The sequence below is a fragment of the Phascolarctos cinereus genome, unplaced genomic scaffold (assembly GCF_003287225.1).
Source record: "Phascolarctos cinereus isolate Bilbo 61053 unplaced genomic scaffold, phaCin_HiC Scaffold_2;HRSCAF=192, whole genome shotgun sequence".
Classification (NCBI taxonomy): Eukaryota; Metazoa; Chordata; class Mammalia; order Diprotodontia; family Phascolarctidae; genus Phascolarctos; species Phascolarctos cinereus.
In genome coordinates, this window is record NW_027555625.1 from 38041678 (window position 1) to 38056802 (window position 15125).

At 41.4% G+C, this 15125-nt stretch overlaps 1 protein-coding gene across 4 annotated transcripts in view; it reads right to left on the bottom strand.

Moving 5' to 3' along the window:
* LOC110203575 (uncharacterized) overlaps positions 1 to 15125 on the bottom strand; it is a 23903-nt gene continuing 8778 nt past the window's right edge. The window contains exons 1-5 of one of the 4 annotated variants that reach the window (XM_078149317.1): positions 11145 to 11565; positions 10061 to 10155; positions 4669 to 4795; positions 3964 to 4062; positions 1 to 2177 (exon numbers count right to left, since the gene is read on the bottom strand). In XM_078149317.1, the coding sequence (XP_078005443.1) occupies positions 202 to 2177; positions 3964 to 4062; positions 4669 to 4795; positions 10061 to 10093 (2235 nt within the window). In that variant the 5' untranslated portion in view covers positions 10094 to 10155; positions 11145 to 11565 and the 3' untranslated portion in view covers positions 1 to 201. The other 3 variants (XM_020980085.2, XM_078149318.1, XR_013484465.1) reach the window with 3 other exon arrangements.

Below are 15125 nucleotides of genomic sequence, written 5' to 3' on the forward strand. Positions count from 1 at the left end.
TCTCATGATGAGTTCAAGTCCATGGTGTAGTTACCTATATGACTTAGGGTTAGAAAACTCCTTCTAGCTCCTGTTATAACCCTGATCATCAGCCTGTCCCTGTTCAAGCATTTCTTACATAATGGCTCCCAAGCTCCAAGTGGAGTTAAGCAGCAGAATGAGATTTTAAGGCTCATCTTCCTCCTAAGATCCACTAAGATGTTAATTAGGTTCAGAATGTTTCTCTACAGTTATTTTGTGTCTGTTAAGGTTTCCCTTCTGGTTAAAGGCTCTTTCACATTTATAACAGATATTGAGTTTTGTTTCTGTATCTGTTATTGCATCTTTATTAAGTTTTCCCTTCCGGATGAAGGCTTTTCCACATTTGCTACACTGGAAGGGTCTCTCCCGATTATGATGGTAAGTTAGGCTTTCCTGATTGGTGAAGGCTTTCCCACAATCATTACATTTATAGGGTTTCTCTCCAGTATGAATTCTTCTATGTCTCTTAAGGCTTCCCTTCTGGCGGAAGGCTTTCCCACATTCAGTACATTCAAAGGGTTTCTCTCCAGTATGAGTTATTTTATGTAGTGTTAGGGATCTCTTCACACTGAATGATTTTCCACATTCATTACACACATAAGGTTTCTCTCCAGTATGAACTCTGTTATGTATAATAAGGTTTGCTCTTGTAGTAAAGGCTTTATCACATTCATTGCACTGAAAGGTTTTTTTTCCAGTGTGAAATACCTGATGATTATTTAGGCTCTGATGACTGGTGAAGGCTTTCCCACAGTCATTACATTTATAGGGTTTCTCTCCAGTATGAATTCTCATATGTCTTTTCAGGTTTTCCATTGCAATAAAAGCTTTCCCACATTGATTGCATATGTAGGGTTTTTCTCCAGAATGAGACCTCTTATGTCGTTTAAGGTTTGCCTTGTGGGTAAAGACTTTCCCACATTCATCACATTGAAAGGTTTTATCTCCAGCATGAAACAGTTGATGACGAATTAGACTTTGATGATCAGTGTATGCTTTCCCACATTCATCACATTTATAGGGTTTCTCTCCAGTATGAGTCCTCTTATGTGTTTTAAGGTTTGTACACCACCTGAAGGCTTTCCCACATTCATTACATATGTAGGGTTTCTCTGCACTATGAACTCTCTTATGTCTATTGAGAGCTCTCCTCAGAATAAATGCCCTTCCACATTCATTACATTCAAAAGACATCTCACCTGTATGGATTCTCTCATGACTTTTAAGGTTTCCCTTGAGGCTAAAGGCTTTCCCACATTCATTACATATGTAAGGTTTTTCTCCACTATGCAGTTTCTTGTGTACCCTAAGGGACGCACGGTATCTAAAGCCTTTCCCACACAGATTACATTCCAAATGGTTTTCTCTAGTATGACTTATTTGATGTGTCTTCAGGATTCCCCTTTGCCTAAAGCATTTCCCACATTCATTACATTTATAGGGTTTCTCATTAGCATGCATTCTCTGATGTCTCATAAGACATGAGTAATATCTGAAGGTTCGCCCGCATGTATTGCATTTCAATTGTCTCTCTTTAGTATGAATTATCTTATGTTTATTAAGGACTCCTTTCTTGATGAAGGCTTTCCCACAATCATCACACCTATAGGGTTTCACCCCACTGTGATTTCTTTGATGAACAGTAAGGCATGAAATGCTGCTGAAGTTTATATTACATTCGTTACACTTATGGAGTTTCCCTTTAGCATGTTTTCTATGGTAATGAATAACATTTGACTGGTAATTGAAAGGCTTTTTGCATTTACTATCCTTACAACATTTCTTCCCAATGGAAATTCTCTTATATTTAAATGGATCTAAAACCTGTTTTAAGTTCTTTCCAAGGGTATCACATTTATAGAGACTTTCTCCTATAGGAACTCTCTGTTGAGGAATGAAAACTGACCCCAGGATGAGCTTTCTCCCAAATACAGTACATCCACTAGAAGATTCATTAGTGATTTTGTCCTCCCTAGAGTGTGTCTCTTGATTTTCCTTCTGCCTCTCTAACTCAACATCATGAGCCCGAGTTTCTTCCAAAGGAGACTGCCGGGGGCCATCCTTTGTAAGTATTCCTTGGAATGTTTCTCTCACAAAAATATCCTGCTTTAGAGTTGGTGCCTTGACTTCACATCTTGTCTTCTGACTAAGGGAACCTGAAACAAACATATAAACCATTATTTAACCATTATTCTCTGTGGTGGAAGAAAGCAAAGGGACTTATACTAGGTCTAGATTGTCTTTAAAGACAATGACGATTAACCTGGAAAAAGTTGAACAGTCATTGTTACTAAGAAACTAAAGCCCAACCTAATTAATGAAATATTGTATCAGAGCACCTACCTGCCCAAGATTTAAAGAATTACATTCCAGGGTACTGAAGGCATTTCTAAATGTCATCAGAACATCCTGATTCATAATAGCTGGGGATAATGTCTCCATCTTAAGAAAGAAGAACCAGATTAATTTTGTAAACTAAAGACTGATAAGTTTCAAGGTAATCTCCAGATAAATTTGGGGAAAGCCTATCAAACCAATAATCGCTTAGTAATACAGTGTTTGCAATACCAATCAAACTATCAAAAGATTACTTTAAAGAGCTAGAAAAAATAATAAGGTATATTATCTGCAGGAACAAAAGCTCAAAAATCTAAAGAGAAATGTTTTAGAAATGGCAAGGAAGGGAGCCTAGCAACACCAGTTCTCAAACTGTACTACAAAACAAAAATCATCAAAACTATATGATACTGGTTACAAAAAAGAGAAGTTAATCAGAGAAACAGATTAGATATGCAACATACAGAAGCAAATGAACCTAGTAGATCCAAATACCTGAATTGCTAGCTTACTATTTGGGAGGGGGAGGGGGGGAATATTATGCTGAAAAAACTAGAAAGCAGTCTGAGCAGAAACTAGGTTTAGAACACTTTATGCCAAGATAAGTTCCAAATGGATACCTAAATTACATATAAAAAGTCATGTTCTAAACAAATTTGAAGAGATAGGAATAAATTACTTTTCCTATACATGGGTAGGGGGAGAGTTCATGACCAAGCAAGGAATTAAAAAGAGGATCAGGGAAGATAAAACAGACAACTTCAATTACATAAGTTTTTGTACAAACAAAACCAGCACAGCTACAAGTAGAAGGGAAATAGGTAATTAGCAAAAAAAAAATTTGCAGCATTTCCCTCTTCTAATCAGCCCTTCACAATACTTTCTCCAGCATCACATCCCAATACATGCCCTTCTGAGAAGGTTCCAAGAGCCCCCATTCCTCCCAGGTGAAGTTAACTTTCTCAGGGCATTAATTTCATCATATCACTTCCCTACTAAAAAACAAACAAACAAACAATAAAAACTGCTGTATTACCCCAATGCACTTACATTTTGGGAGAAATCAATTCCTCCAGGAAGTCGCACAAGCAGCCCAGAAAGCATAGTCTGCTCCAGTCAAACAAATCTCTCTCTTGCCTGGTCTGCCTTTCACATGATAATTCCCCAGCCAAGAATGCTTCCTCCTTTTCCTCTAAGGAATCCAATTCCAGCTGGCTCCTCTTCATAGTCACCCAGTTCTTAATAAAGCTTTACCAAATCACTCATCCTTAATTACCTGTTCTTTTGAACTTTCAAAGAACTACCAGTGATAACACTGTGTTGCATATATACAGGCTACTTTCTGATAAAACGTGTTGCTTTTGAAAGCCTTCACTATCTTGCCCACTCTCACAAAGCCAACAATGCTGTCAATATGTCACTTTAACAGAAAACTCACTGCTCTGTGAGGACTTCACCCGTCTTCCTTCCCTCTTCACTCCTCTCACACTCTAGGACACAGCCCTTCTCTAAAGGCCTAAGGAAAGCTTCCTGTCCAACACCTTTACTCATCTGCTGGGATGATGTTTACTGTGTTTCCCATCTCTTTATTTTTTATGCACTCACCTAGGAAAGTGCTAACCAGGACTCCTCCCTCTGCCATCCATGGGGCTTCTATTCTTTCCATCCGGGAAATCACATCTGGGAGGCAAATGGGAAGGCCACCTTATTAAAAAATAAATGAGAAAATGCTTAGATCAGAGAGAAAATCCAGAATTCAGTCCTAGGGGATGGGTCACTGGCTCAGAGGAAATTACTTCTTCCCAATCTTTCCTAGGAAGACAAAAACCTTTCATATCTTCAAGCATCTACACTGGGTCTTTGTTTGTTTGAGGCAACTGGGGTTAAGTGACTTGCCCAGAGTCACACAGCTAGTACGTATTATATGTCTGAGGCCAGATTTGACCTCAGGTCCTCCTGACTCCAGGGCTGGTGCTGTATTCACTGCATCACCTAGCTGCCCCTACACTGGGTCTTTGGGGGAGGCTCTTTGATCTGAATGAACAGCCAGTAGTGGAACTGTAGCCTTAGGGCAGCACTATGAAACTCCTGATTTCCCATTGTACACAAACACCTTTCACTTAAATAGAGAGAGCAGAAACACCAGTGACCCTGGGTACCAAACAACTGTGAAGTCACTCCCTATCAGGTGCATTCAGGACATCATCCCTCCAGGAGAAGGGAAGTACTTCAGGCATCAGTCAGCAAGAGGAAATGCAAAGACAACCCAAGGGAAGCTGATTATCTGGCAGGGGGGAGAGCCGACCTTACCAAGGGAGACAAAATTCTCATAGTTCTCCAGCATCACATCCCAATACATGTCCTTCTGAGAAGGTTCCAAGAGCCCCCATTCCTCCCAGGTGAAGTCCACAGCCACATCTTGGAATGTCAGTGGTATCTGAAATAGCAAACAAGACACCTGCTCACTTGGGGACAAGCCCTCATGGGGATATGAGGAAGACATGAAGTTGGCAGAATGGAAAGGCACTGCTTCTCAAAACATTAAGGGTTTTAAATATTCCATTTTTACTGTTGCTAGAGGGCTTATTTATTGGTTACCTCACTTTATACTAACTCAATCTTATAAAAAACTTTGCCACTCAAGGTCAGCCTTACAAACGAGCTTCCATACTGAACCCAAAGTGAATGATCCATGTTACTTGAAAACTCCCAAACTGCACAGCTGATGAAATCAATTGAGGGCAATAACATCACCAGCTTCCTTCAAGGTTTGTAAATGTTACAAGTATAATTAGGTCTGTGCAGACCATACCCTAGTTAGTGAAGCATCAGCCAGCTACTTGATTCTAGTTTATCACATACTCAACCCGAGTGCCACAATTTAGGGGTCTAGGTTAATATTTTCCTATTAATTAACAAACTTGCAGCCTCGTCCTCATCATAAAAATAACACCTGCTTTATAGTCTTGTTGTGAGGATCAAAGGCTTGGGATTGGTACTGGCCTGTGAGTTTGCTCCTATCAGGAGCTCCCTGGAAAGAAAATCCCCTCTATCAATGCAGATCAGTACCTTTCCTGTAGTTATAATTGCCCTAGAAAGTTCCCCCAGAGCACTGAGTGGTTAAGTGACTTATCCAGGAGAAGGGCTAGCCTTGAGGTTACCTCTCACTGTCTAGCCAGGAGCATGGAGACTTTCCCAGAAGTCCACAGTGCTTCTTCCAATACAGTTCCCTTGGATCATATATACTGTGTATTCTGTTCTCCTGGTTCTGCCTTCAAGTCAATGTGAATTTAAATCATCTGGCCCAGATGAACTACCTGCTTGGGGGCTAAGTTGGCAAGTGTGACTGATGAGTCACAGGCAATGCTATCTGAAAGTTTATGAAAAATAGGAGAGGAACCACACATTGAGATAATAGCAAATATTGTGATGATTCACACAAAATGGTAAAAGAACAGAATCTGCAAAATAAAGGGCACTATATAGAGTATATAATAAAGACTTGTTCTATAGGTTGGTTAATTTTACTAACCCTTTTACTCTCTTTTTTATTCTTTATTATATAATATAAGGGATAGCTCTCTGGGAAGGGATGGGTGATACAAGGGGAAATGTAAGCAATATAGTAACAAAAGCCACCAACAAAAATTCAGTTTAAAAGATCAGAGAAAATGGGACAGGAAACACAAGATTAGAGAAATGCAAATGACCAAAAGCTATCCCCCCCCATAGATAAGCAGTCAAAGGATATAAACAGTTCTCAAAAACATTGCAAACTTAACAACTAGATGAAAGAATTCTCTAAATCACAAATAACAACAGAAATGCAAATTAAACCAGTCCTGAGGCTTTACCTCACACTCTGTAAATTGGCAAAGATAACAAAAGCTGGGAATAGTCAATGTTAGAGGGGCTAGGGAAGATAGGCACACTGGTGCATTGTTGGTGGAACTATGAATCAGTATGACCATTTTGGAAAGCAATTTGAAATTATTCAAATAAAGTGATTAAAATATCCATACCCTTTGACCCAGAGATTCTATTACTAGACTTGTCTGAAGGAGGTCATTGATAAGCAGTCCCCACATACACCAAAATATTTATAGCAGCACTTTTTGTGATGTCAAAGATTTGGAAACAAAATAGATTCTCATAGATTGGAGAATGGCTAAACAAATCATGGTACATGAACATAATGGAATATTAAGAAATGAAAAATTCTCTAAGAAATGAAAAATGTGATGAATACAGAGAAGCATGGAAAGATCTACATGAACTGATGCAGTAAAGTGGAGCCAAGAAAACAAAATACACTATATACACTAAAAAATATACACAGTAAACAATATATACAATAACATAAATGGATAGAACTACTAAAAAAAAAAAAAGGATGTTGCACAATTAAACAGAAATTTTTTCCATGGCTGGAAAGAAGAGCTATGAGGAGACGACCCCATCCTTTGCAGAGGTAGGAGACCCACAAATGCTGGACACTGCACATACTTGTAGACTTTTTTGATATATTAGTTATACTGATTTTTTTCAACTTTCTCTTATTTATCTTAAAAAATACTATTTGTTATAAGAGATGGCTCTTTGGGAAAGGAATGGACACTGGGGGAAATTACAGTTATGTATAAAACAAAAGATATCAATATAAATTTACCTTAAAAAACCCCCCAAAAACCTTTGCTGAAATCCAGGGAACCTCTGTCTAGGGTATTCCCTTTATTCCTCTGTTAGATTAGTACTACTACCACCCTTCTCTTTGCTCACAAGACTATCAGCTTAGTTCAGGTCCTAACAATATCCCTACCTCAAGTCTCTCTTGCCTCCACATTGAGGACATTGGAATGATCACTCCCCATTTCTGGAAGTTATACCTCTTACAACCCATGTGAAGATCCCATTATTTTCTCTGATGATCACATCCCACTGTTGATTCATACGGAGCCTCCAGTCCACCAATGCTCTGCCTCTAGTCTTTGGAAGACCAAAACCAGTAATATGAAATTCAATGGGGTGAATGTAGCCACAAAACCACAGAATGTGAGTTTGGAAGGGACCTCATTTAGCACAAAGAGAGTCCATTCCATTCACCACCTGACAAGTAGTTTGTCTGGCAGGTTCTTGAAGTTTTACACCTACATACAGAAAAGTCGATTTCACAGGTATAAGACTGGGGAGGCACAGTAAGACAGTCATCATTCTAAAAAATTTGGAGCTGTATTGGAGGAGAACCCAACAGGAGCTGGCAACAGGAGCTGGCAACAGGATACAGCAGCCAGAAAATCTAATGAGTTCTTAGGCTGTATTAAGAAAGGTATAGCTTCCAGGAATAGGGAAAGGATAAACCCACTATACTCTGCCCTTTTGCAGAGAGAGCTTCACTTGGGAAGTCACAGTTCAAGAAGGTCACTGATAAGCTGGAGGGTGTCCTGAGGTGAGCAACTACAAGGGTGAAGGGCCCTGAATCAATATCATGTGAATCAGGGGAAGGAAGTGGGTCTGTCTAAACTGGAGAAGACTCAAGAGTGACGGGATAGGGGTCTGCTGGTATTTGAAGGCCTGTCCCCTGGAAGAGGGACTGGGACAAAACCAGGGACATGACAGTAAGAAGTGGCAAAAATAGGATCTCAGGAAAAACATTCTAACAATCAGAACTGTCCAAGAGTGGAGTGGGCTGTCTCAAGAGGAAGTGGGTGCTCCTGCTTTGGGAGTCTTCCAATAGAAGTTGGAAGACTACTTGTAATTTTACATGTGGGGATTATGTTATATTATGCTATATATGTTATAGTCTGGTCAACAAGCATTCAAGTACCTACTATGTTTCCGCTACTGTGCTAAATATACAGAAAACAAAGAAAGGGGAAAAAAAACACTCCCTGCTCTTTAGGAACTCACAGTCTAAGGGGTTTATGAGTTGGAATAGATGGCCAGTGAGGTCCCTTCCAACTCTCAAATTTCATTATTTTTTGATCTGCATCAATTCATACAAGTCTTCCAGCGTTTCTCCAAAATCTTCATACTCCTTGTGGCTTACTGGACGATATTCCTTTATACACCACAATTTATTCAGCCACTTCCCAACTAATGAGAACCCACCTGGTCTGCAGTTCTTCACTACCACAAAGAGAGAAGAAGTAATGTGAATATTTGGGCAGATGGGGATCTTCTTTCTGTATTTAAATGCTTCAGGATACAGGGGTAGAAACAGGAGCATTGGGTCAAAGGGTTAGGGCATGAGTTTTTAACCAGACGCAATGAAGACAATGTCACAAAAGGCGAAACAGATGACTTGAATTCAATGAGAATAAAATGCTTTTGCTCAAATAAATACATTTGTGTAGATTAAGAAGAGGCACAGTGGTACAGGAGAAAGAAGATTGGCTCTGGAGTCAAAGATGTGGGTTCAAATTCCACCTCTGAGGCTGTGTGATCTTGGACAAGTCCCTAAATCTCCCTGGGTCTCAGTTTCCTCAACTGTAAATTGAGAGGTTTGGACAATATGACCTCTGAGGTCCCTTTTTGCTCAAGATCTCTGATCCTAAATAAAGACACAGACAAGGGAATCTCTTTGCAGAGTACATGATAAAATTCTGACATATAAAGCCTACAAAGAAGTCATCCAAATCCCCTGTCTGCAATAGAGAGGTGGGAAAGGATACCAGCAAGAAATTCTAGAAGATTTAATGCAGATATTCAAGAACCACCCAAAAAATACCAGCTTGTTAGGGCTGATAATCAAACGCAGACTCTGCCCTTTCCATTCACACCTACCAAACTGCCAGAGATGGAACAAGTCAGTGTCTGAGGGGATTCAAAAATATCGGCAAATATTCCCTGGCCGTAGAGCTGCAAGTTGGTCCAACCATTCTAGAAAATACTTTGGAATTCCACAAGAAAAGTTACAGTGCTCTTCACACTCTCCGACCCAGCTGGCTGGTGCCACAAATGGTTTGTTTGCTCGTTTGTTTTTCACCCTCAAGGAATTTACTGACAAAATGAAAAAACCTATATGCAAGAAAAATTGTAGCAGTGATATCTGCAACAGAAAAAAAAAGGCAATGGTATTTCCAAAGAACTGACTGTGATCTAAGGAATGACAAATGTGAAGATTTCAAAGAAAGAGAGGAAGATTTATAAGTAGTATAGAGTGAACACAGAGAAGTCATAAGAGTAATATACACAATTGCTCCAACAAAGGAGTAAAAATCACTTTAAATGGCAATATAAATCATGGCTAGTAGTCAGAAGACCTGAATTCAAATTCTGACCCCACTAGTTACCGTGTGACCTTTGGCAAACCATCTTAGCCTCTTCTGCCCTGTTTCCTCATCTATTACATGAAGCAGTTGGACTAGATAATTAACTGACATGTAATGTTCCTTCTAGCTCTAAATCAATTGAATACTGGACAATACTGCTACTAACTTAAAGAGTAAACCCACTCCTACTTTTAGCAGAAAACTGCTGAAGGATAAGGTTTCGTGAATTACAAACTTAGGAGATTGGATTACCTTCCTTCTAGATCAAAAAATCTATGAACACTATATTGTCTGTCAAAACTGACAAAGTCTTTGGGGGTACAAAAATGAGTTGGCTCCCTGACGCAGAAGACAGAAGACAAGACAAAGACAAGTGTCCACACTTTGAGAAAAGGGATGGCATTTCAGGAAAGAGAAAGTCTTTCACTCACCTGGGACCTGGCTGTTAGGAGCACAGAAGTCATTTCCCTTCTCCTTCTCCTCTTTTCACGTTCTTGGGGAAGAGCAGAGTATTGAAAAGCCAGACCTGAAGGATAAGAAGGAAGTCAGGAAGGAGACCAGTCTTACCTGGTAGTTCCCAATTTCTCACACACACACACACACACCCACACACACACACACCCATCATCCTTTACAGATCTTAATTGCATCCATTGTGTGCTTTAGAGACCAGATAGTTAAGAATCCACCAGAAATTCGGGCTGTGAACAAATTTACTTCTTTGTTTTCTGTATCAGCTCATGAGGAGTTGATCAAGAGGGAGTTTCGAAGAAGTCCAGACCAGGGTCCCATCTCTGAGAACGGGGCCAAAGTCAGCCATGGCATCAGTCAGATTCTCTCCCCATTTCCTTTTTCTCTCCTTTACCCCATCAACCAATTACAATGCTCAAAACCCCCAAAGAATAAATCTGGAAGTAGAGGTAACAGGTAACACTTTGCTTTCCTACCACAACTACTCTGGAGCCCCCGAAAAGTGAAGGAGCATTCTTAACACATGTCAAAGAGGGACCTTTTCCTCTGCAAAAAGGGGAAGGTTGGGAGGGGTCTCTGGCGGGGCCTTATCACCACGTTAATCTTGGACAAAGAATCAGAGAATCCCAGAAACCTCCCTACTCCAGCCAGCTGTCAAAGATACCCTCCATTGGACATGTGAGTCTCACATGTTGGTTGTTTCCTTCTGCTCTCTTCAGTGCACACTCGTTTGGGGTGCCAGGTCTTGGGTTCAAATTCCAAGCCTCGCACTTGTAGCACGTGACACCCCCCCATTCCCTTTTCCCACATCCTCCCCTCTCCCCCAGTCCCAGGGGGAGCCCCCCTGAGCTCCCCAACACCACGCACACACAAGGCACGCATGACACACCTGCACACAGGGACATCCCTGCTCACACATATACACACCTGCACACACCTTGCACACACACATGCACAGCTCTGCATACATGCACGCGCACACCCCTTCACAAAGACACACATGTACATATACACATACATACACACACCCCCTGACTCACCCACCAGCACAAAGGCCCTCCAAGAACTAAAAGCAGGAATAATCAAACCCTTCCTCTGCCTCACTTCAAGAACTGAGGGTGCGCAGAGCTCGCCCTGAACTACATTTCCCACAATTCACCAGGACCCGTCCAATCGGTAAGGCCGGAACGCGTAGACGTTTGTCTTGGAAGCGAGGCTGGAAAATGGCCGTCACTGTGCGCCTTCTTTGGGCTCGCTCCTTGCTTAGAAAGTCTTCACAGAATTGACAAACCACGGCTGCGTTTAAGTGGGCTGCTTTAGGTTTACTTGTGAGAAGGGAAGGTTGCTGCTGTTGTTTTTTAATTTTGGAGTGGCTCATGTGATACGGAGTGATTCTTTTTTTTTAAATGAAGAAATCTCTAAGTAAGGAGTAGATTAAAAGACGCAGGCAGTTTCGGCTCGCAGCCAATAGAAAGAGGCTGCTGCCACCACGTGGTAGGCACGTCTACGCATGTGTCGCGTGTTTCCCCTTGGCCGGGGACCCCCGCTGGGTGACTGCACCCTAGGTTTTCTGGGCATGCGTCAACATCTTCTTTACCCGGTGAGAGCGAAATATGTTTGGGTGCAGGAGCTAACGTTTTAAATTAGGAAAACATTTAAAAATTTTTTTAAAAAAGGAGACGTTTCATTTTTACTAGAAACAATTGAAACAAAAAAGACCCGAAGAAAATTAAAATAAGGCGCAGGAGCCAAACGCATTAGGCCATCGGTGAGTGGGTTCGGGTGCAACTTCTCCTTTAGTGACCAGGAAGACCTGGCTTTGGCCGGTAGGGTCACCTTGAGCGGCCTGACCGAGCCCTGGCCGGGCGTGCCGGGCCGCTTTGGGAGAGAGGCGCTTCCTGTGCCTGTGAAATCACAGGTCCAAGCCTGACCCCTCTCACTGTCAGATGAGCTCAGGAGAACCCAGGGTAGTAGTCATGGTCCCAGCTGAGGCCACTCTAAGAGTGGACATGCTTGAAGGGCAACGGGAAGTGTGGTTCTGTCCTGCCTCTGTGTCAACCCATTTGGGGTTTTGGGGTGGTTTTTTTTTTGGCAAAGATACTTGAGTGGTTTGCCATTTTCTTCCTCAGAGTGATGAGGATGGGATCTAGACCCCCAAAAGGAAGAACCCTGGACTTTCCCATATGGCCAAATCTCTGGTGTTTGTGTAAGGTTATAATCCCATCAGTTGGTCTTTCATTGTGGTGACATCCAGTCTCACAATTCTGTTACCCTTAACCTAGCCTAGCCCTCCATTATCTTACCTCCCTGTGGCCCCCAGCCACTTCCCACACTTAATTTTAGCTAGGCTCCATTATCCCTTGGCTGGTGGCCCACCTTCCAGTTCTGTTCACCCCAGCTTACTGGCCACTCCCATCCAGATCTCCTTAGATCCCCCCCCCCACTCCAGTCACTCCAAACTACTTGGCCGCTCCTAGATCCCTCCCACAGTCTTTCTGTATATAAGGTCCATCTTGTCTTTATTAAGATGCTGGGATTCTTAAAATCTAGCCACTGCTCAGATTCTTATAATCTAGCCAATAGCTTACTAATGTTCAGACTCCTTAAGAGTCTGCCTAGTATGACAGATGTTCTAATAAACCTTGTCTTTGGCTGGGAAAGAAAAAAAAAGACCCAGGGGACCAGAGTAAGCAGATGCCAAGAGCCTTTCTCTCTGATGCTCTTGTCACCCTCTTGGATCCCCAAAGAGGTCACAGGTTCAGTTAGGGCTAAGCAAGTTTGAAACCAGCAGTGCATCAGATGAGGGCCTTTGATAAGTGGTGTAAGTAAGGAGGATTGTGTTATTCTGTTTTAGATAATAGGACCCTGCATCCATGGCCAAAATAGATCATAATTCCCATGATCATGTTTGCGACTGTGTGGTGAGACACAGGGGTGATATAATGTAATGATTACTATGCTTGTGCTGTGCTAGGTCATGACGATATTGCTAAAATTAACCTGTGAGCTTAATGTGGCAAATTGTCTTCTTTGTGTGCTTCTCTATAAATCAAGAAAGCACTGGTCAGTGAGTGGGCATTTTGGGAATGTGACAGTGTAATGCTCCTCAACTGGCCCCCATTGAGGCTTGGGGGGACTTAGGAGAGTGCACAAGCTGGAATGCTGTGCTGTCTCAATTGGCCCCCGTGGAGACATAGGGGTTATTGGCCCCCCTTCTTGCCAGCCTCTGAGAGAAGGGTGATTAGGGAATGCTGTAGGAGTTGGTGCTCCCATTATCAGCAACCTTTTGAGAAGACTAGACTAGAATAAAGTAAGCTTGTTTAACCCAAAGCAATTTTCCTGTCCTTGTGGCTGCCCGGATCAGGAATGACCCTGTTAGAGGCTGGAACCTAAAAACTCTAGTGCCTCCTGTGTTATCAACTCTGCTACAAATGTTTATCATCATTTCACTGTCACACCCTAGTAAAGAACCACCAGAGGCCTCCAGTCACCTCTGCCCAGTGATTGACTAATTAAAAAGTTGTCTCTTATTCAGTCGTGGTTATTTGAGGAACTCTGAGGAGTTCCTCCAATTTGTTTCATTCCTTTCTCCATAAACCATCTAACATAGTTTGAAGTGTTTGCGTCTGTGTTGGGAGCAAAACCTCAAGCCTATGCTGGTTAATTAGGCTACTTTCAGCTGCAGGGGACCAGTGATCTCAGTTTCCCTTCTCTGCCCTGTCAGGATGAAGTTTAGACTCACCCTGGAGCCTACCATTATCCTAGCCCCAGCTAGCAGAATAGTGCCATTCACTTCTTCAACTCTCTCCTTCTCTTTCTCCTGCTAAATAAATGACATCAAGGGTCAAACTCAATCCCTGTGAGAGCTCTGTCAGAGAAGATAGGATGGAGGGATGCCACCAGAGGTCAGCTGACCTCTCCCAGTACACAACAGTAAGATCACACTGAAAGGCAGACAAATCTCATTTCCTTTGGATGGAATTTCACAGAGTTCATTCATCAAGATAATGCCCCATTAGAGGTTACATTGCTTTCAGGAAAGCCTTTGAAACAGCTTCTCACGATCTCTTTTTCGTCAAGATGGAGAAAAGAGGGGTAAAAGACCAGAGAGTGATCTGCATTAAGAAACTGGTTAATTGCTAGACTCAATGCAAAGTCATTGATGGTGACAACTTTCAAAGGATGGTTCCAGTAGAGGCCCTAGGGCATCTGTGCTTGGTCTCTGATGTCTAACATTTTACTCCAAGACTTGGATAAAAGTGCTGATGGCAAATGAGTCAGACTCACAGATTCTATGCAGCTGGGTAGAGTACTAATACACTGGATGGTAGTCAATATCCAAAAAAAAAAAATTAAGATCTTCACTGGCTAGAACACTGATCCAAATATAATGAGTTAAAATTAAAATTTAATATGGAGAAAGGTAAAGTCAAATCATTTCAAAAACTAATCAGAATCACAGAATTTATGAATTATTAGTCATCAGTTTTAAACGATAACTGAATGTAACCAGTGCTATAAACATCTCCCAAAAGAGTCATTTGGCCTCTGGCTGAAGACATACTTAGAGAGAAAATTCACCACTCCATGAAGCTGCACAATTCTAATTTTTAATTATGTTATCCATGCTCAGAATGGTATGTGACTCACTGCATTTTAAATTAATCACCTCCACGGCAACAAGCAGTTGGCAAGGATAGTCTTTAGGCCTCTGTCTTTTGTTTCTTGTTTTTTGGGGTTTTTTTTGCTTGACTTTCAAAATCCAGACATCAGGGTTACAAAATAGACTGAAGTGGGGTGAGATACCTTTTATTATTCCTCTAATCATTCTTGTGCTACAAGCCTAAGAGATAAAGACTTCAGCTACAAGGGGACCAAACTGCTGCACATTATTCAATTTTTTATTTGGCCAGAGGAAACAATCGTTTCATTTCTGCTTTTAAATGTATAAATTTATCAAATTATATAATGATTTTCATACTTTCAGTCAACAAATCTCTTCTCTTCTCTTTACAAAGAAGCACA